Source organism: Podarcis tiliguerta (genome assembly GCF_965153285.1).
Source record: "Podarcis tiliguerta genome assembly, chromosome: Z".
Classification (NCBI taxonomy): domain Eukaryota; kingdom Metazoa; phylum Chordata; class Lepidosauria; order Squamata; family Lacertidae; genus Podarcis; species Podarcis tiliguerta.
Window position 1 is genome coordinate 9390679 of NC_139553.1, and position 21380 is coordinate 9412058.

Consider the following 21380-nt stretch of genomic DNA (forward strand, 5'->3'; position numbering starts at 1 on the left):
TAGCAGTTTGAAAGCACAAAAGTGCAAGTAGATAAATAGTTACCGCTCTGGCGGGAAGGTAAACGGCGTTTCCATGCGCTGCTCTGGTTCGCTGAAAGCGACTTAGTCATGCTGGCCACATGACCTGGAAGCTGTACGCCGGCTCCCTTGGCCAGTAAAGCGAGATGAGCTCCGCAACCCCAGAGTCATCCGTGACTGGACCTAATGGTCAGGGGTCCCTTTACCATTGCCTTAACAGGACCAAATGTTAATCTTATTACATGTGGTAAGAATCCAGTTATTTTGAATTCAAGCCAGGCTGCCAACGTAAAAAACTGGTTACGTGCTGCAACAGTAATGTCAGGTGATTGCAGGTGGGTAGCTGCACCCACAGGGAATCTGCTGGCCTGCATCTGGTCCCCTGCCCATGGGCTGACAGGACAGGTGGTAGAGTTTCCTTACAAGGCTTGCAAGTCTTTCTGAAAACTCAGCACTGCCCTCTCACTTCCTTGGCAAACTCCCATCAGGTGCCTGCAGAGTTTTCGGTTATTCCCTTTCCCCCAATTCTCTAGCACCCTTTGTTCTACGAAGGCTTAATGTCATAGCACATCACTGCAGGTGTCTGCTTGGTCTAGGGGGTTGGACTAGGACCTGGGAGATCTGGGTTCAATTCTTCCCACTTGGCCATGAAGTTCACTGAGTGACCTGGGCCAATCACAGCATATAACAATAATAATAATAATTTATTATTTACACCCCACCCATCTGGCTAGGCTTCCCCAGCCACTCTGGGTGGCTTCCAACAAAATATTAAAATACAGTTACGCATCAAACATTAAAAGCTTCCCTAAACAGGGCTGCCTTCAGATAAGTCTGGTAGTTGTTGTTCTCTTTGACATCTGGTGGGAGGGCGTTCCACAGGGTGAGTGCCACTACCGAGAAGGCCCTCTGCCTGGTTCCCTGTAACTTGGCTTCTCGCAGGGAGGGAACCGCCAGAAGGCCCTCGGGGCTGGAACTCAATGTCCGGGTAGAACAATGGGGGTGGAGATGCTAACATCTCCCAGGGTTGTGGGAGCAATCTTACTTGTTGACTGCCAGTCATCTTCACAGGGTACAGAAGGGTCTGTTTTGTTTTTTGCCTGAGGGACACATTCCCTTTCTGGCTACATGCCAGGGGTGGGCGGGGCCAGAGGCAAAAGTGGGCAGAACAAATCTGTTTTGCCTATGTCTGTAGGCTAGCTTCTGCGCACATTCAGAGACCCCTCTGTCCTCCACCCACACAACAGGCATGATCAGGTTTTAAGGACACATTCCAGCCTGGCAAATGCACTCAGGTCGCAAGGCCAGGGAATGGGAGACTGCACCTTTGCAATCGTGGGGCATGTTGTTCTAAATGATTTGGCTCAAGGATGCATGAACCGAATGAACACTGGGGCCAACAGCAGCTAAGATCTTGCACTTTATTATTTCATTGTAGTGGAGACAGAAAAAGGGTGGGAGGAGTGTACAAATTTATACAAAACTTGATCTTCCCACTTAACAAAGTCAATTTAAACAAACAAACAAGCCCAACCATAAAGCAAGGTTCGGGAGCATGCAGGCCCTTCATATACCACTAGACTACAATTCCCATCATCCAGGAGCGCTTGCCCTGCTGGCTTGGGGCTGGTGGGAACGAGAGTCCAACAACGAATGGAGGGCCACATGTTTTCCCCACCCCTACTTCAAAAGACCACATTATGATCTAAACAACAACAACAACCAGGGAACTCGTTAAGCCCACTAGGAAAATAATTTTTCTCTCCTAAAAATATATATGTATACATATAGAAATATGTTCTGTAAGTCAACATGTCACGATGCGAGGAGTTCCAGAGATGTCAGCCATTTACTAACTGCTACGGGACAACACTTTAGGGAGTGAGGGGGCCATGGGGGCTTAGTCTTTGGTGGCCTCACTCTGCAACCGCTCCTCATTGCTATAAACCTCAGGCTCGTCCCCGGACTCATTGAGGAGGATAGTCCTCACAATGGCCTCCGTAACAGCATATGGGTCGCAGTTGGCAGAGGGGCGGCGGTCCTCAAAGTACCCGCAGCCATCCTGCCCAACTTGGCGGGGGATCCTGATGCTGGCCCCACGGTTGGCAATGCCGGCCGAGAACTCGAAGATGTTGGAGGTCTCATGTTGGCCCGTCAGCCTCCGGGAGTTGTCCTGGCCCCCGCGAGGGTCATACATGCGGATGTGGTACTTGTGGCGTTTGCTCAGCTTGTCTATGGCAGCTTCGATGAACCTGAAGAGGAGAGGCAGGGAAAAAATACGCATTGAGGAACTGCAGGCACACCAAGGAAAAATAAGCACCAAGGAAAAATAAGCAAAAGGTATTGGGGGCGACTGTGATGGCAGGGCGGAGAGAGTGCGTCTCTGGAGAGCAGGACAATCACAGACTCAAGCGTCAGATGGAGCACATTAGAAAAGCAAGACAAATATTTACGTTCAGGAAAACGTCTTGAAATTATGCAACAGACGGCATCACACTCTCCTCTGCAAATGTCAAAATGGGTGTAGGTGTGTGTGTGTGTGTGTGTGTGTGAGAGAGAGAGAGAGAGAGAGAAAGAGAGAGAGAGATTTTGTATACAGTGGTACCTCGGGTTACAGATGCTTCAGGTTACAGACTCCGCTAACCCAGAAATAGTACCTCAGGTTAAGAACTTTGCTTCAGGATGAGAAGAGAAATTGTGTGGCGGTGGCGCGCCAGCAGCAGGAGGCCCCATTAGCTAAAGTGGTACCTCAGGTTAAGAACAGTTTCAGATTAAGAATGGACCTCCGGAACAAATTAAGTTCTTAACCTGAGGTACCACTGTATATAACTTTAAGATGGGAATATGTTGGTAGAAGATTTCTGGAAACCTATTCTGACAGTGACCATAAATTTTACAAAAGCAAACCACTGATCACTGTCCAAAATTAGTGCTTCTGAATATTTTTGATTGTACAAATGGTAGATATTGTCAAAAGAATTGATACTATGTATGATCTTGGCAACTTGAATTGTAATCTTTTACAATACAAACAGCAATCTTTTATTACATTAATTTATGTATTTCCCCTGAAAGGGACAGCACCAAATCTTACACTGGAAGCTTGGTGGTACTCCCTCTGCAATATAGTTTTAATGGGGAAAATTACACACGATTTGAGGAGCAGGAGCCTCCAGACACTTTTGCACAATTTGGCATTTGTTCATTATATAGGCGCAAGCGGAATCACCACCTCCAAGGCTGCCCTTGCTACAAGCCTGGCAAATACAGAAGCACACCTGACAGTCAAACAGCCAGAGGTGGCTTGTACCGCCTTGCCACCCGAGGCAAAATAGGAAAGCGCCACCTCCTGGGCACTCCCACTATTCCCCCACCACTTCAGCCATACTCCAGAATGCCCCCCACACCTGTTTGCCAAGAGGCCTGGCATTCTGCATGGCGTCGCCACTCATCTTCTCTGCCCAAGGGGAGCGAGAGGATGGCAGAAGTGGAAAGAATGGAGTAGGTGGGCTACAGCAAAAACACTGGGATAATAATAATAATAATAATAATAATTAATAATAATAATTTATTATTTATATCCCACCCATCTGGCTGGGCTTCCCCAGCCACTCTCGGTGGCTTCCAACAAAATATTAAAATACAGTAATGCACCAAACATTAAAAGCTTCCCTAAACAGGGCTGCCTTCAGATGTCTTCTAAAAGTCTGGTAGTTGTTGTTCTCTTTGACATCTGGTGGGAGGGCGTTCCACAGGGCGGGTGCCACCACCGAGAAGGCCCTCTGCCTGGTTCCCTGTAACTTGGCTTCTCGCAGTGAGGGAACCGCCAGAAGGCAAACAACTTAAGCAAGCAAATGGAGACAACATTGCTGCAGTGTTTTGGGGAGGGCTCCAGCTCCACCCACAGATCCTCAAATGACCCACTCAAGTGCCCTATAAGGGAAAGTCCACTCACTTGATACCCCCTTTCTGCCTTGTTTCTTTCGTGCTGACATTGGTGTGGCACCCAGCGCCATTCCAGTTGCCGGTTATTGGTTTTGGATCCAAAGTGGCGATGACCCCAAAGTCTTCGCAGACCCGATGCAAGATGTATCTCGCCATCCACAGGTGGTCACCCATCTCAATACCTTCGCAAGGCCCCACCTGGAATTCCCACTGCAGGTAGAAAGAGATGCTGTTAGTGCAAAATGAAACAGGTTCCTAGTCTTCAAGGTTGTCAAACACGCTCTGCCAGGGCAGAGGTGCCCGTAAAAGAAAAGAGGGCTGGAGCAGGTGGTAGATCAAAGCTTCAGGCTGGGAAGTCAGAGCAATAAGGGGAAGCAATAAGCTGTAGTAAGAGCCACAACTGGCAGGCCACATTTAGTGGGCATATACAGCTCTTGATCACTCCTCCCACCCTCTGTAAGGGGACCCAGGGAATGCACACTTCCTCATCACAGGGACGCAGGAAACTGTCTTGTACTGAATCAAACAACTGGCCCATCTAGTTCAGTCTTGTCTACACTGACCAGCAGCAGCTTCCTTTCTCACCCAGCCCCACCTGGAGATGCTATTGGGGTTGAACCTGGGACTCCTGCATGCAAAACAGATGCTCCATAAGTCCTCTTTCTACATACCTGAGAAGGCATGACTTCAGCATTGGTGCCACAGATCTCCACACCGGCATAAATGCAGGCCCTGTAATGGGTCTCCACTATGTCACGCCCGTACACCTTGTCGGCCCCAACGCCACAATAATAAGGTCCTAGGAAAGAAAAAGCACATGACACATACGATTAGCCTGCTGCTTTGTTAGGAGATATGTGCATATCCAACAGGAGGTGCCGTCTTAGGAAAGAACTGCATAAGAAACAAAGGCAGAGAGACAGGGACAAGGGAATGTCTCCCCTAAGTTGGAAAAACCGCCATTGGGATCTGCCTCCTCTTCCTTACACACAGTCTTCACCTGTTAAAATGTTAGGTCTGTCCTTTGCTTTTTAAAAAGAAAAAAAGGTGCCAGTACTCAACATGAATTTGTTATAGAAAGTGCTGTATTGAGTACCCTTGAGTACCTCCAGAAAAAAAGCATTGGGTCCCAGCACTTGCCAAGATTTATTTATGACATAGCAAGTAACACCTCCAGACTTTACCTCTGTTTATAGCTGTGGCCCTTTTGATTTTCTGGACTACAACTCCCATCATTCCTGACCATTGGCCAAGCTGGCCAGGGCTGGTGGAAGAAAGTGTTTGACAATATATGGAGGGCCAGAGGGGCCCCGCCACTTATCTCTATATAATAAAAACGTAAGGTTCCCCCATTGGAGGATTTGAGGCACTGTGTCGCAATCTGGATTTGCGTGGAGTCAGGGCAGGAGGAGTGGAGCAAAAGCAAAGGCAGACTACAACAGAACAGCAGTGGCCAAGGCATGGGAGAAAGAAGGGAGGTGCACTGAGAAGGGGGAAAGCAGTGACAGAAAAATGTTGAGGGGGCTGGCTGAGGGCAGGCGTAAGTTGATATGGTAGTGCCCTACTTGCCCTAACAAAGCAGCCTCCACTGGTTGCCCCAGTTCAGAGACTCGCTTGCAAGGCGCATGGCAAGGGCAGAACACTCTTTGCTGAAAGGGCCTGGCATGCACCTTTCAGTAATCCCTCACATGAAGGAGGATTTCGCAACCAAACCGGTTAGCGAGTGGAAACTTTTGTGCAATGCCCGGTCAGGCAAGCAACGTCAGGGAGGGAAAGGTCAGATGATTTGCAAGATACACAATGCGCAGATGGCAGCTGCAAGGCAGCATGCATATCTGTTTGTGTGTGCGCGCATGTATGTATGTGTATTGCTTGCATCAGCAAGACAGTACTTGATCACATGAGCATTCTGAGGCCCTTATCTGTGACTCAGCAGCAGGGACCCATCAGTTCGTAGCAGAGTTGGGGAACATTTCTTAGACAACGCCCACATTCCCTCCTGAAGGAACCTTGTGGGAGCCACCTGCCAGTGGCAGGAGCAGCCAAAAGTGGGTGAAGCAACAAGTGTTAACTGACTCACAACTCTTCCATCATCCATCCTGGCAAGCAGAAAACCAGGGAGGCTTGGACAGTGCATCTGGTCCCACAAGGCAGGAACATAGAAACATGGGAAGCTGCCTCCTACAGGTTAGATTTTAGGTCCATCTAGCTTATTATTAGGGGACGCGGGTGGCGCTGTGGGTAAAAGCCTCAGCACCTAGGGCTTGCCGATCGAAAGGTCGGCGGTTTGAATCCCCGCAGCGGGGTGCGCTCCCGCTGTTCGGTCCCAGCGCCTGCCAACCTAGCAGTTCGAAAGCACTCCCGGGTGCAAGTAGATAAATAGGGACCGCTTACTGGCGGGAAGGTAAACGGCGTTCCCGTGTGCGGCTCTGGCTTGCCAGAGCAGCGATGTCACGCTGGCCACGTGACCCGGAAGTGTCTGCGGACAGTGCTGGCCCCCGGCCTCTTTGAGTGAGATGGGCGCACAACCCTAGAGTCTGTCAAGACTGGCCCGTACGGGCAGGGGTACCTTTACCTTTTTAGCTTATTATTGTCTGCAGTGACTGCAAGCGGCTCTCCAGGTTTCGAGTCAGGGACGGTTTCCCACCCCTACCTGTAGATGCCAGGGACTGAACTTGAGACCTTCTGCATGCAAAGCAGGTCAACTACCACCAATGTTTTTCATCTCAGAGTTATATAGGATCTTGACAGGCAACCATCTTGACTTACGGCATAACAAAGATCTACCAAAACCTTTAGGGGAAAGGGGACTATTTGTGAATTCTCCTGCTAGCAACAGGCAGAGGTTCAAAGACTGATCTCCCCTGGCCCCCGTCAGAAAACCCTACTCTTGCTGCAATGGCATTTTCACCAAGCTTGGCAAAGCTCAGCAATATCTTTTGTCTGTTGCTCTGCCACTTCCTTTCTCCCTCCTCACCATAATAATTAAATTAGGCCAAGAACCACATGAAAGGTTCTTTTTCCTCCTCCCTCCCCCCATCCCTTTTTACTTTTGTGTCATGCCTTTTAGATAGTTAGGCCTGAAGGCAGGAAGGGTGAAATGAAATTTGGGAGCCTTATTTGACTGAAGAGCAGGATGCTTCAAAAAAACTAATCAAGTAGTCCCAGGGCTGCGGGTGGCGCTGTGGGTTAAATCACAGAGCCTAGGACTTGCTGATCAGAAGGTCGGCAGTTTGAATCCCCGTGACGGGGTGAGCTCCCGTTGCTCGGTCCCTGCTCCTGCCAACCTAGCAGTTCGAAAGCACGTCAAAGTGCTAGTAGATAATAGGTACCGCTCCGGCGGGAAGGTAAACAGCGTTTCCATGCGCTGCTCTGGTTTGCCAGAAGCGGCTTAGTCATGCTGGCCACATGACCCGGAAGCTGTACACCGGCTCCCTTGGCCAATAAAGCGAGATGAGCGCCGCAACCCCAGAGCCGATCATGACTGGACCTAATGGTCAGGGGTCCCTTTACAGGATGCCGCTCATTCTTGCAGTATATATGTAATACAACATTAAAGCCAAAGAATTTTGCGGTATGTCTGATATGGTGCCAGCCAGAAGGCACGTCCTTTCATACCCCTACCTGCACCCATCCATTTCAGCTGAAAGCCTTATTCTTCTTACCTTGTGGGCCTGGAAAACCATTCTTGGGCCAGCCATATGGGTGCCCATCGACACCCAGCAAAGTGTATTCTTGCTCCATCCCAAACCAAGGCTGACTCTCTTTGACCATGTCCATGATTATCTTGCAGCTGCTCCTCAGATTGGTTTCTGCAAGGAAGAAAAGTTATGTCAACACGAAATTTTGCTTCAAGTCCCAGGTTTGCAGGTGTGCAAAGGCTATTATTGGTTGTGCAACTTGGAGGACACGGAACACTGAATAAGGCCTCACCTGCCCGCTTCCGGTTGTACTTCAGAACCTCGCATAAGACAAGCTTGTTGGGGTCAAGGGTAAAAGGATCTCTGAATATCTTAACGGGGATCAAGAACATGTCGCTGTTGGAGCCTTCAGACTGGCCTGTGCTGGATCCGTCAAAGTTCCATTCTGGGAGATCTGCAGGAGGGATTGAAATAAAGGTGTTTTAGGTGTCACTCCACTGAATCCAGACCTATTGGAGGCTGGCCAAGGAAAAATCCTTGGTGAGAATAAGGGCCATAGCTCAGAGGTAGAGCACCTGCTTTCCATGCAGAAGAACCCAGGTTCAATCCCTGGCATCTCCAGGTAGGACAAGGGGAGACACCCTGCTTTTGCCCCAGGTGTGGAAATATCCAGGAGAGTCGCTTCCAGCGAGCAGCAATAATACTCAGCCAGGTGAACCCATAGACCAGGCATAGGCAAACTCAGCCCTCCATATGTTTTCGGACTACAACTCCCATCATCCCTAGCTAACAGGACCAGTGGTCATAGACAGATCCTGCATTTATTTAACTAACTAACTTATTAATTAATCAACTCCTTGGAGTGGGCAGTTTATATATACATAAACTAAAACCCCTAAGTGGTTTGCATAGAACAAAAAGAAAATACACTTAAGTGAATAAAAAAATACTAAAAAACAGAAAAACTATTTTCCAACAGAAAAGCAGAAACAGTTATCAAAATGTAAATAAAACCAGCAGCTGTTTTTAAACACATTTATGCTTAATAATAAATTTAGATGTCTGGGGAGCCTGACCTAAGCAAGCTGACCAGTTTTTAGTAGGTTCCAAGAACAACACATTAAAGGCACCCTGCATAATAACAAGAGGCAGGGAGTTCCAGAGAGGCGGTGCTGCTGCAGTAAAAGATGCAACACATTCCCAGTGCACAGCAAACAGTATGTGGCATTAGGCAGCTTTTTCGGTTCAGTCCAGACCATTGGCTGGGAAAACGGGACCTGGCCAGCAAGACAGAGCCTTGTCTCCCCTACCTGCTGTGGTCCAAATCTGACAGCACAGCATAAGTCACTTTGCAAGGGGCCTGTAAAGAGCCCTGCCTTGTACTCCGGAGCCCTGAAAAATCAGCTGATCATCTGATCTTCTAAGCATCGTGCTTCGGAAGGGGCTTGAAAAGACCCACACTCTGTGACCTGAAGTTCTGATGATCAGCAGTTCAGTGGCACTTTAGGAGCCCATTTTGGGCCAACTCAGCAGCCTTTCCACACTTCAGGCATCAGAGGGAAGGTTGAACATCTGTCTTGCACACAGAAGGCCCCAGGTTCCATTCCTGGGACGTCTAGGAACGCCTGGGAATGTTCTGACGAGCTGCTGCAAATCAGTGTAAAAAAAACCTGAACTACATTAACCAGTGCCTTGATACACTACAAATAAATCTCATATGTTCCTATGACGTCAGGTGGATGAGACCTGGCCAAATATATGAGGACTGGTAGGCCTCATTAAGCCTGCAGTCTAGAGGTTCCTCACACATGATTGATTGAATGGGTTATTCACCTTGGGGTGACATTTCCCTGTAAAAAAGCCTAACAGACAACTCCCCTTAAGATGCACAAGAGGGCATCAAAAGGAACCCAGCCCTGCTTCTTCCACTCCCTGTAATCAAAGCCTGGCAGGTTCATTCATGTACCTGTCGCTAAGCATTTGCATAGGCCAAGTGGCATCCACATTAACTGCCGCCCAGCCTGCAGTTGAGAATCCCCAAAAGGAAGTAAAAAGTCGCTTCCAATTACATTGGCAAACATTTCAGGAAGCAAAAGTAGAAAATAATCATAATAATTAAGCCAGGTGTCTGGGGACCTGCCTGTTTAGAAAGGATTCTGCAAGTTTCTAGCTCCTAACACTAGATTGCTACTTGGGTGAGACTACGCTGGGAGTCGACAGATCCAAAGCTGGAGTGTAAACAGGTAGCGAGAACAGAGGAAGCCACACTGCACAAGGTGTTGGAACTTTTAACCACAAGCAGAGCCACCAAAGAGAGTAGGAATAAGGGAACCTCAGGCCCAGAGGTTGAATGTGGCCCTCAAAGCCTTTCTATCTGGCCCTTGGGACTCTCCAAACCACACTTCCTACTGGCTCTGCTTTGCACCAGTCCCTGAGTGTTTTTGCCTGGGTGGGATGCGTCCTTGCCCTTTGCTGTGCAGAAACTAGCCTGCACTACAGAGGTGACATGTAACACCCAAAGCTCTGCCCACTTGTGCCCCTGGCTCCTCCTGCCACTTGCATGTGGCCTCCTGGAAGGTTCTCCAGAGGGGAACTGAAAGAAAAGGTTCCTTGCCCCTGCAAGAGAGGATGAGGGCAATCGCCGCCCAGCCTTACCTTCAATGGTCTTTGGTTCCTGGCTCAGTGTTCTGGTTTTACAGCGAAGGCCTTCGCCAGTTCCATCGATCCAGATGTATGTGACCAGCACCTTGTCCCCCAAGGGCAGCTTCATGTACTGGTCCCTGACCACCTTGTTCAGCTTGGAACTGTGTGACACAGACATGGTGGCAACCTAGGGAGGAGAGGAAGGAAAGACGTTTTAGATCCCCTTCAAACTCTGTGTGTGAGTTTCAGAGCTGGGGTAAATGACCAAACCTTCCTTGCGCTGCTAGGTGAATGAAGCAATAATAAGGCTTGTTTATAGTGAACAAGAGGGATGTGGGTGGCACTGTGGGTTAAACCACAGAGCCTAGGGCTTGCTGATCAGAAGGTCGGCGGTTCGAATCACCGCGACGGGGTGAGCTCCTGTTGCTCGGTCCCAGCTCCTGCCAACCTAGCAGTTTGAAAGCACGCCAGTGCAAGTAGATAAATAGGTACTGCTCCAGTGGGAAGGTAAACGGCGTTTCCAGTGCGCTGCTCTGGTTTGCCAGAAGCGGCTTAGTCATGCTGGCCACATGACCCGGAAGCTGTACGCCGGCTCCCTCGGCCAATAAAACAAGATGAGCGCTGCAACCCCAGAGTCGGTCACAACTGGACCTAATGGTCAGGGGTCCCTTTACCTTATAGTGGACAATACTGAGCTAGATGGACCAACCGTCTGTATGAGGCAGCTCCCTGTATTCCTAGGCAAATGAAAGCACCACCAAACTTGCACAACTGGTCTCTTCCCCTCAACATCTCTTTTCCCAGCCTCACTCCCATTAAGCAATTGGAACTTCAGCAGCTGTCCCTGAAAGAGGTGAAGGAGCTAGAAGCTTTGGAGGAGGTGTTTAGTATGATTGGATTAACCACACCCCAGACATAAGAGTGCGGCTGCAGGGGCTCAGATCAGAGGTGGAATGAATAGGATTGTTATCTCAAACATCTCACAGCTGAGAAGGAGTTATCTGCTGTGAATCAACCCCACACCTACTAGCTAGCCTGCTCTAGGGCAATGCAAGATTGATTTGTGGGCAGGGGAGACAATGAAAGAGATACCAGACAGGTCCATTTTTACAGTGGCTGAAGATTGGGTTAATACAAGCTGGTAACTTTTGGAAGGAGAATTATATAACAGATTCTTCCTGGGAGGGTCCCCCCATCTCTTTCCTCCCCAAAACCCCTTCCCCATTTACTCATGAAATTCCACATAGTGCTAATAAGCATTAATATCAAAATGTTTCCACAACTGCATTCTGCATGCACACAGAATTTTAATTTTTAAAATTAAACAATGGAAGTATCCACAGTTTCAGCTGCATGGGGGGGGGGGGAGACCTCTGACCCTCCAGATCTTGGGTGCCAAATCCCGCCAGTGGCCCACCCAGCATGAACAATAGTGAGGGACAATGTGAGTTGTCGTCCAACAACCTATGGAGGGTTACAGGTTCCTTCCATCCCTGGATTGGCACCTGGAGATTGTAAAGAGGGGGGAAGCTGATGCCGCTGCATTAAAATGGATAAACAAGAAATAAGTCTGCATCCCTGCACTAAAACGCACTGGGGGAAGGTGGCAGCTATGCTTGTTAAAGTATTGGTTTGGCTTCCTAAACAAGTTTTCAGCCTAAAGTTTTTTCTCCTTTAGCGTCAGTAGAGATCCTGCTAGCAAAGTATCAGGGGAGAAACAGGAACTTGCCAACAGCCACTAAGCTAACACCCAGCAAGGAAGTGGGAAAACAAACACTGGAATTTGTAGGCCAGTTCAATGCTGGAGGAAGAAGCAGAGCTCACCTTAAGGTGACACTAGGCAAATATCTTTCTTTTTTTCAATCTAAATTTTCTTGGGTTTTCAAAAATTTACAGACATACAACTTACAAAAAGACAAATCACATACATTTCTAATACTGCACACACGTCCGGCTTCCCTTCCCTCCCCTCCCCTTTGTGATTTCTTTTTAGTTTTACTTTTTATACTTTTTCCATGTTAAAGGTAAAGGGACCCCTGACCATTAGGTCCAGTCGTGGCAGACTCTGGGGTTGCGGCGCTCATCTCACTTTATTGGCCGAGGGAGCTGGCGTACAGCTTCCGGGTCATGTGGCCAGCGTGACTAAGCGGCTTCTGGCGAACCAGAGCAGCGCACGGAAACGCCGTTTACCTTCCCGCTGGAGTGGTACCTATTTATCTACTTGCACTTTGAGGTGCTTTCAAATTGCTAGGTTGGCAGGAGCAGGGACCGAGCAACGGGAGCTCACCCCGTCACGGGGATTCGAACCGCCAACCTTCTGAACAGCAAACCTTAGGCTCTGTGGTTTAGACCACAGTGCTACCTGCGTCCCTATTTTCCACATTACTCCATCTTTAAATTATTCTTTAGTTTCTCTTAGTAATATGTTTAACTTGTTTTACATTAACCCTGTTAATGAACTTATTTGCATCCACGAATTTATCCAATATTCCACAATTCCCCCCCCCCATCTTTAATAACTCCCCCCCCCCTTCTTGGTTTCCTATTACACCCATTACCCTTGCCATTTCAGCACAATCCATTAATTTAATTAGCCACTCTTACTTGGTTGCTACTACATCTTCTTTTCACCTCTGGGCAAAATATATATCTTAGGGCCAACTGAACTTATGTTCCAAAACAGGCAAATAACATATTGAGACTAACAGAATGATTCTTCAGTTTAAATGTTAAGACAACGGAGGAGGTGAAAGATGAAGATTTTTTTTTTTATGGGGCATGGCAAAAAATTCACGCCCATTGACTTCTCTCCCTGCCCCCTCCTCCATCCATTAAACAGAAATGATGGGGACTTTTAAGGCTGAAAATTTGAATGGGGAAACTGTGCCCCCCCCCCCGTTGGGCTCCAACTCCCACCACCACCGGACAAAATGGCAAATGGTCAGGGGTGAAGAGAACTATCATCCAACTACATCCAAGATGCCATAATCCTGAATGTAAATAATTTAGGACTCTTGTTACCTTAAAAACCAACTGCACCCCCACAGACTAAACCAGTGCCTTAAGGTCAGCCTTTGAGGCTTTCTGCCCTTTGCACAATCATTCCAGCGCCTTGAGGCAGACAAGGCAGTACAGTGGTGCCTCAGGTTAAGTACTTAATTCGTTCCGGAGGTCCGTACTTAACCTGAAACTGTTCTTAACCTGAAGCACCACTTTAGCTAATGGGGTCTCCTGCTGCTGCCACGCCGCCGGAGCACAATTTCTGTTCTCATCCTGAAGCAAAGTTCTTAAACTGAGGTAATATTTCTGGGTTAGTGGAGTCTGTAACCTGAAGTGTATGTAACCTGAAGCATATGTAACCCCAGGTACCACTGTAGAGTGGTACCTCAGGTTACAGACGCTTCAGGTTACAGACTCCGCTAACCCTGAAATAATACTTTGGATTAAGAACTTTACCTCAGGATGAGAACAGAATTCGTGCAGCGGTGGCGCAGTGGCCCCCATTAGCTAAAGTGGTACCTCAGGTTAAGAACTGTTTCAGATTAAGAACGGACCTCCAGAACAAATTAAGTTCTTAACCCGAGGTACCACTGTAGTGGAGGCTCTCTCTCTGGGCTTCTTCCAACACTCCAAGCAACAAAGCCATTTCCCTTCTAGTGTTCTAGCATTCTGAGAAAATGTAATAAAAGTAATTCAGGAGCTACAGGTCTCTTTTCCTTGAGGGGTCCCTTGCTTCACCTGTGCAGCAGAAAACAGCAAGACTTCTTTGCACTCCTTATGTGCCTCTGTGTAGCAGCTGCTGGAAGTCACGAGTGTGGGGGGGGAGTTGCTGTTGGCTTGGGGCCTAATTGCAGGCTTCCTATTGGGGCATCTGAGAACAAGAAGCTGGACTAGAGGGGCCTTTTGTTCAACCCAGCAGTCAGGCTCTTCTTGATGATTAGCTATTTCAATTTATCTATCATTCACCCTGTTCTTGGGCAGCTTATACAAAGTTTTCAAAATATTTGTAATTTACCGTATTTATGGTCATGTTTTAAAGTTGTTGGCTTTGGGGTGTGTGAGAGAGGCCTTTCTTTGCAACCCTATAAAAGGGGGATTGCTGGGTTGTTTTTGTTTCAATATTTATTATGTACAGTATTTTGTGTTTTTTATATTGCAAATTAATGTTGTCAACTGTCCCGAAATCTACAGATATAGGACTGTATACAAAGCTAAATAAATCAATCATAACTAAATAATAGTAACAAAAGATTCTACGCTTTAAAAATTAGCAGAGATGGAGTGGTATCTAAGTTTGTTGCGTCCATTCATTACAACAAGTCAATTCTGAGTTAATATTGACATTTTATACAACCCACAATATCATTTTCATGATGGTAGAATTGCTTACCACTCTCTCCAGGGAAATCAGGTGTTGATTAATTTTTACATATTTTCAAAACGGTATTTAAAGAGCAATTTATCTTTTGTATTCAATGGTTATTCATTCGGCTTTTCTCTTTCCCAGCACTTAAAACCTATTCCCAGAGGCATTCAAATAGGCTAACAGTTTGTGTTGATGAGGTGGTGGAATTTAGTTTGTATAATTTTTTTAAAACACTCATTTAAGTGGTGATTTTATTCCATTGTTCTACATTAAGTTTTAAATATGCATTAAATACAGATTCTGGTGCAACAGCACACCTTGATGGAAGACAGAGTGCACAGAAATGCCGTTTACCTTCCCGCTGGAGTGGTACCTATTTATCTACTTGCACTTTTTTGTATGCTAAGTTGGCAGGAGCAGGAACCAGCAAGCCCCAGAGGCTCAGTGGTTTAGACCACAGTGCCACCTATATCCCAGGTAATATTTTAAAGAAACTATGAATAAATTTTTAACAACTCTTTTTAAAAATCAACAGCCAGCCTGATAAAAGAGTCTTACTGAATTCAAAATCTCACTCACTGCTGTTATGATTAATTTCATTAATTCATAGCTTTTCACAAGATGCCTGAGTGACTTACAAAACGTGTCCCCTGCAACCTCTCACTACCAAGGAAATATAACAAGAAAATAGACAGGGACCCTACCCAGGGGTCACTGACACAAAAACCCCACACATAACACTGAGTGAAATAATATAGGTTTTACCACCCCCTCCTCTCACACCCCTTTTCTTCTCCAACCTTAAACTGCATATAACACTAATGTCTCTCCACAAATGTAATTTATCTGTAGAAAACACCTTGAAAAATGAGACAATCCATGTACAGTACTTTTGTAAACTAATAAGTTTTTTTTTAATTTTATTCTTTTTAAAAAGCATGCCCCCTCATGAAACCCACTAAAGGGCCAATACAACCACTAATAACACCAGTAAGTGTAAATACGTTAAATACGTTTTGAGTTTTTCACGGTCAGCTTCCTTTTGAAAAGGAAGCGCCACGAAGCTGCAGAAAATGCCGGCGCGATTTTCGCCTACATTCCCGAGAACTGCAACTTCAAGCGCGAGAAGAACTTGGCTGGACACAAAAGCAAAAGTCTTGTTGAACGGCAACCCCCTGGTTGCTTTTTACGCGGGGGCGCCCCAAGCGATTTCAGTGGGAGCTACTCGGAAGAAATCAACTAACCACGCCAAGAGCCCTCGTGGATCAGAAGTTGGGCGAAAACCGTGCATTTCAACCCCTAGGAAGTGGGTCGAGCCCGGTGCGAGCGCGCGCGCGCGTAACCTCGACGCAGAGATGGGTAGGCGAGAAATAGAAGAAGCCCCTCTAAAAAGGAGAACCCCGATCTTATCTCCTTTACAGCCCGATTAACCTTTCCATCCGGCGGAACGCGGCTCTGGGGCTGCGGCGCCCGCGAGGCTTTACTCGGAAACGATATACGGATTCACTTCGGGACTTGACTTCCGAGTCGCGGCGCTTTTCGGAAGGGGGTTGCGGGGAACGCGGCGGGAGCGCACGGGGACGCCTGCCCGATGGCGGCGCACTTACCTCCGGCTGTGGGGGCGTCTCTGGCGCGCTCGGATGGTTTCAGAAGCGCGATCCCAACCCACAAGCTTCGCGGAGCAGCTGCACCTTTGCCGGCTTCTGCCGGCCTTTCTTATAGCCGCCCCCTGCGGACCAGAGGCCGGAGGAGGAGCGAGGGGCGGGGAAGAGGGCGGGCGCCCCCAAACCAGTGTGGGTGCGGCGCTGGAAATACTGTTTTCATGGGCGAAGGCTATCAGCGGCAAAGACGCAGGTTGGTTACTGCTAGTGTCAGAGGCTTTGTGCGCGAGCCTCAATGCCAGTTGGTGGGAATCGCCAGTACTTTCTAATTATTATTATTAATATTTATTCGTTGCGGTTATCGCTCGCCTTTCCTCCAAAGGACCTCAAGGTGGCGCACGTGATTTCTCCAATTGTCCCGACAAGCCTGTAAGGCAGTGACTGGCCCCAGTTTACCCTGTGAGCCTCCTTGAGGAGGGGAGTTTGAACCCTGGTCTCTGCCAAGTCCTCAAACAACAGGCAAAGGTATATTTTTGGCCACTGTGAGAACAGGATGCTGGAAGAGTGAAGCCTTTTGCCTGATCCAGCCTGACTCTTCCCCCAAGCTGTAGCCAATGCTAGTCCTGCACAGAGTAGACCCACCGACTAACCTAGGTACATTGATTTCAATAGGCTGACTGAGTAAAACTTAGTTGGATACAGCCGTATGTTTTTAAACAAATCCTTAGGACAGTGAGGGGAAAACATATTGTAGGGTTGGAAAAGATTCAAGAAATGGGCAGCCGAAATGAAGGCTGCAGCTTTTGAGCCCTTTTAGTTTAGAGATAGGGCAAGAAAGAGTTAGACATTATAGGAGTCTGCAAAGTAATCCATGGCAGTGGTTGCTGATTGGTGGTCCGTGGATCCCAGAGGGTCCGCATAATCCACCCAGGGGTTCCATTCACGTAACAAAAACTACCATAGAGATAATCAAAATTTTCAAATGTAGAGGGTCCATGGTTTGGCTTTTGAAAAACAGAGGGTTCACAGTACTTAGCTAATTGGGAAGCACTGATGTACGGCATGGAGAGAGTAGGTAAAGGTAAAGGGACCCCTGACCATTAGGTCCAGTCGTGACCGACTCTGGGGTTGCAGCACTCATCTCGCTTTATTGACCGAGGGAGCTGGTGTACAGCTTCCGGGTCATGTGGCCAGCATGACTAAACCACTTCTAGCGACCCAGAGCAGCGCATGGAAACGCTGTTTACTTTCCTGCTGGAGCGGTACCTATTCATCTACTTGCACTGGCGTGCTTTCGAACTGCTAGGTTGGCAGGAGCTGGGACCGAGCAACAGGAGCTCACCCCGTCGTGGGGATTCGAATCGCCGACCTTCGGATCAGCAACTCCTAGGCTCTGTGGTTTAGACCACAGCACCACTCGCATCCCGAGAGAGGGGATAGAGAAAAGTTTTTATGCCTCTCTCATAATAGTATGTGAACATCCAGTGACGCTGAGTGTTGGAAGACTCTTGCCCAAAGAGGAAAAAATACTTTTTCATGTGGCGGCCACCAAACTTAGAGGGTTGGACATACTCATGGAGCACAAGTCTATATTCTAGCTTCACTGTCAGTAGCATTATACCTCCAAATACCAGTTTCTGGGGGTCACAGGTGGGCAGAGTGCCGTTGAGCTCACTTCCAGCTTGCAGGCTTCCAATAGGCACCTGGTTGGCCACCATGATAACAGCATCCCAGACTAGATGGATCATTGGCCTGATCCACTCTTCTTATGTTCTTTTGACAAGAGAACAGAACCAAAATGAATAGAGGTGCTCATCCAAAATGAATATAAGGTACGAATCCTACTCTCCACCCCACCTGCACCCCAGTAAAAGATGAGCACCACAAATGGCATAAATCACCCTGCAGTGTGATCTAAGTTAAATACCAAAGTGGAATATATTAGTCTTGTGTCTAAATACTAACTAAGGTTGGACTCCGGGGAGAGTGTACTGCAGATAGGAAGACCCCACGGAAAAGGCCTCTTCTTCTCTTCCATTGCCACCCTCTGCACCTCCTTCTGAAGATGTATATGGAAAAGGGCCTTAGATGATGATGGCAGGGCCTAGGTAGCTTAATGAAAGAGCAGGTAAATAAGTTTGGCCACCTGACATCAAAGGCAAAAATCTCCCCCTCCCACAAAACACCGCAATGGTACGGAAGCCAATGGGCCATGGGCCAGAATTATCCACTCCACCTGAAAGTAGCTGGTTAGTTGAGGATGTGCTGAGGAGTGTACACACCTGACAAGCAGCATCAGCCAATCCTGACTCCCTGATGTGTGTGTGCTTAGAGCAGAAATCATAGAATGGGCAACTTGTGGCCTGATGTCATGCAGCTGGTTGTGGTGAGGAGAATGGGGGAAAGGGGTAGCAGAAAGAGACAGGAGGGGGTGCCCTGGCTATTTCTGTTCTTGGCTCCACCCTGTTCTGTTTCTGGGTCCATGCACTTTGTGCTCTGGTTATGGCCTCCAAAGGAGTCTGTAAGGGGAGTTTGGCCCTTATCAGAAAAAAAAGGTTCCCCTCTCCTGACCTATAGGACACACAATTTCTGCTCATTCATACATTATGTTATAGAAACCCAGCAGCTTGGATGTATAGTCTTCTACTGTAGGAACTAGTCCCCAGGGACTGCATTACTCTACTGACCTGATTTCATTGTGTCTGATGAAAGAGGTGGTTCCCTGCTTAACAAGTAAGTCAATCAACCAGGATTTGATCAGCTTCCCTCATGATGGCTGTTGGGTGGCACTAGGGTGCCCAGGTGAGTTTCCTTCTCCAGGTGTGTGGTTCAGGTGGAGACAGAGTGGGGGAAACTAGAGGGAGGAGGGCAGGAAAGCCATGATGTCATAAAAGGTTTGCTTCCTGGCTCTGGGGTCTAGAGGCAGCCTGGGAAGTAACAATCTGATCCCTTTAACAGCTGGAGCTGAGACACCAGGAGTAATAATGACCATAATAAATAAAAAGGTCTGGAGGCATGGTATGTTCTCTGCCACCACTGTCCAGGCCACTTTCTGCTTCCTAGAAACACTGTCATGGTTAGGGGAGGCCAACTTTGCCCCAATCCATTAGCCAGAGATGGAGCAGCTACTCTTGATGCTTGTGTTTCCTCTCCTCTCCTCTCCTCTCCCCAATCCTTTTTCTTTTTGTGTTGTATGTAATAGATCATTGGTCTTCAACTGCTGGTTCAGGATCCATGGCTGGGTTGTGGCCCGATCCAAAATGAGTTACCATTGCAGCACTATCACCATCAAGAAAAGTGGGCAGGATTAAGAAATGGGATCTCAAATATATATTTGGGTTAAAGATCGACCTCAGGCCTGAAAAAGTTGAAGACAACTGCAATTTATTTACATTTACTTACTTACTTAATTTGTATCCTGTCTTTTCCTGCAAGCAGCTCAAAGTGGCACACAGAGTTCCTTTTATCCTCACAACAATCTTGTGAGCAGTGTTAGAAACTGAGATATGAAAGCTAGGAGCTACATGGCACCTTAAACCTAGGGCACAGGCACAACAACAGAATGTCTAGGTGCGCTTTTTTGTAACAAGAACACAAAGCTGAAAATGAATGAACTGCAGCCAAAATATTATGTTCATTTTTCACATGGTCTAGACCTTCTTCTGCCTACCCCCGCCCCCCAGTATTCTCAGGAGGGTCTCTTCTCCAGGCTTCAGAGAGCAGCTGGAAGTGGGGAGGCAGAAAAAGGTCCTCTTTTCCTTCCACGCTGCAGTTTTAATCTGAAATCTTAAGCGCAGTACTGTGCCCAGAGCTCAGAAACTGCTCGCACTAATTAAATTCCCTGTCGCAAAATGCGCCTAGTACAATGGGAGTTTCGAACACTGCGTGTTAGGTAACCACTATACCAGCAGCAGCTAGATTGTGAGTGTAGGTGAAGGGGCTGTGTTAATCTTTAACTATAGGCATGGTGTTTGACCAAACTGCAGGAGGCAGTGGAAGACAGGAGTGCCTGGCGTGCTCTGGTCCATGGAGTCACGAAGAGTCGGACACAACAGCAAACACCTGATGAAGAGAGCACAGCAGAGGTTATATTTTCTGAGAATCCTCCGGAAAAACAATCTCTCAAAGGACCTGTTGATGGCGTTTTACCATTGCACTGTGGAGAGTGTATTAACTTATGGTCTGTGTGTGTGGTTTGGGAGCTGCACGGCCAGGGAAAAAACAATGCTATCCAGGGTTGTAAAGACTGCAGAGAGAATAATTGGGTGCACTCTTTCCACCTTGGATCAAATCTATGCTGCCAGGTGCCATAAGAAAGCGGCAGAGATAGTGCAGGATAGTACACACCCCGGGAATGATCTCTTTCAGCTTCTGCCTTCTGGAAGAAGGTATGGGGTTATAAAGGCCACGACTAGCCGTCTGAGAAACAGTTTCTACGCAAATGCAATTCTGGTTCTAAACGCAGCATAAGGGGTCTCTATAGTATAGTGTATTTTATAGTATAGTATATTGTATTTTAAAATGGGGTTTCAGAGTTTTTAGGGGTTTATAGTATAGTATAGTATAGTATAGTATAGTATAGTATAGTAGTGTATTTTAAAATGGGGTTTCAGCGTTTTTGGGGGGTTTTGAATGTTTTATGTAGTTTTTCAATTTCATTGTTCTGTATGGGACAATGACAATAAAGATATCGTATATATCATATATAACTAAACGACTAAACAACAACAATAGGCACGGTACTTAGGAAATATTTGGTGTTCTATCAGTGCTGCTGCAGCTGTTTTGTATCATTAGAACCAAAATCTTTTTCAGAGGGGGATGGAGGATAAAATGCCCGAAGTTCTGTTTTCACCTCTGTAACGTCAGAGGCCTAAAATAAAAATCAAACCACAAAGGACATCCTCATACTGTTCAGAGCCCATTGGTCCTTAGCTCACCTGGAGTCCCAGCACATGCATTTTATCTCTGTGGTTGAACACAACATGGAAACCACTGAACCAGAAACGTTGCTATCTTGACTTGTCTGTTTCCCTGCATCTCCCTGCCTTAGTCACTGAAGCACATATGTACTGAAACACGTAACAACCACACATACACATACACCACAGAAAGTAAAGGGTGATAAGGACAGGGCTTTTTTCCAGCCGGAACTCACCAGAACTC

At 47.3% G+C, this 21380-nt stretch overlaps 1 protein-coding gene across 3 annotated transcripts; it reads right to left on the minus strand.

The window, feature by feature from the left end:
• Window positions 1-1425: 1425 nt before the first annotated feature.
• LOC310669294 (glutamine synthetase-like) lies at window positions 1426-19120 on the minus strand. 3 transcript variants are annotated; one of them, XM_083423144.1, is made up of 7 exons: window positions 18902-19120; window positions 10260-10434; window positions 7897-8058; window positions 7629-7775; window positions 4635-4762; window positions 3974-4173; window positions 1426-2270 (listed from the first exon to the last, which is right to left on the minus strand). In XM_083423144.1, the coding sequence occupies exons 2-7, from the start codon at window positions 10423-10425 to the stop codon at window positions 1919-1921; spliced, it is 1155 nt and encodes a 384-aa protein (XP_083279270.1). In that variant the 5' UTR covers window positions 10426-10434; window positions 18902-19120; the 3' UTR covers window positions 1426-1918. The 3 variants fall into 3 exon arrangements, with proteins under 3 accessions (XP_083279270.1, XP_083279269.1, XP_083279271.1); XM_083423143.1 differs by lacking the exon at window positions 18902-19120 and adding an exon at window positions 16221-16376; XM_083423145.1 differs by lacking the exon at window positions 18902-19120 and adding an exon at window positions 13986-14042.
• Between the last annotated feature and the right edge of the window lie 2260 nt (window positions 19121-21380).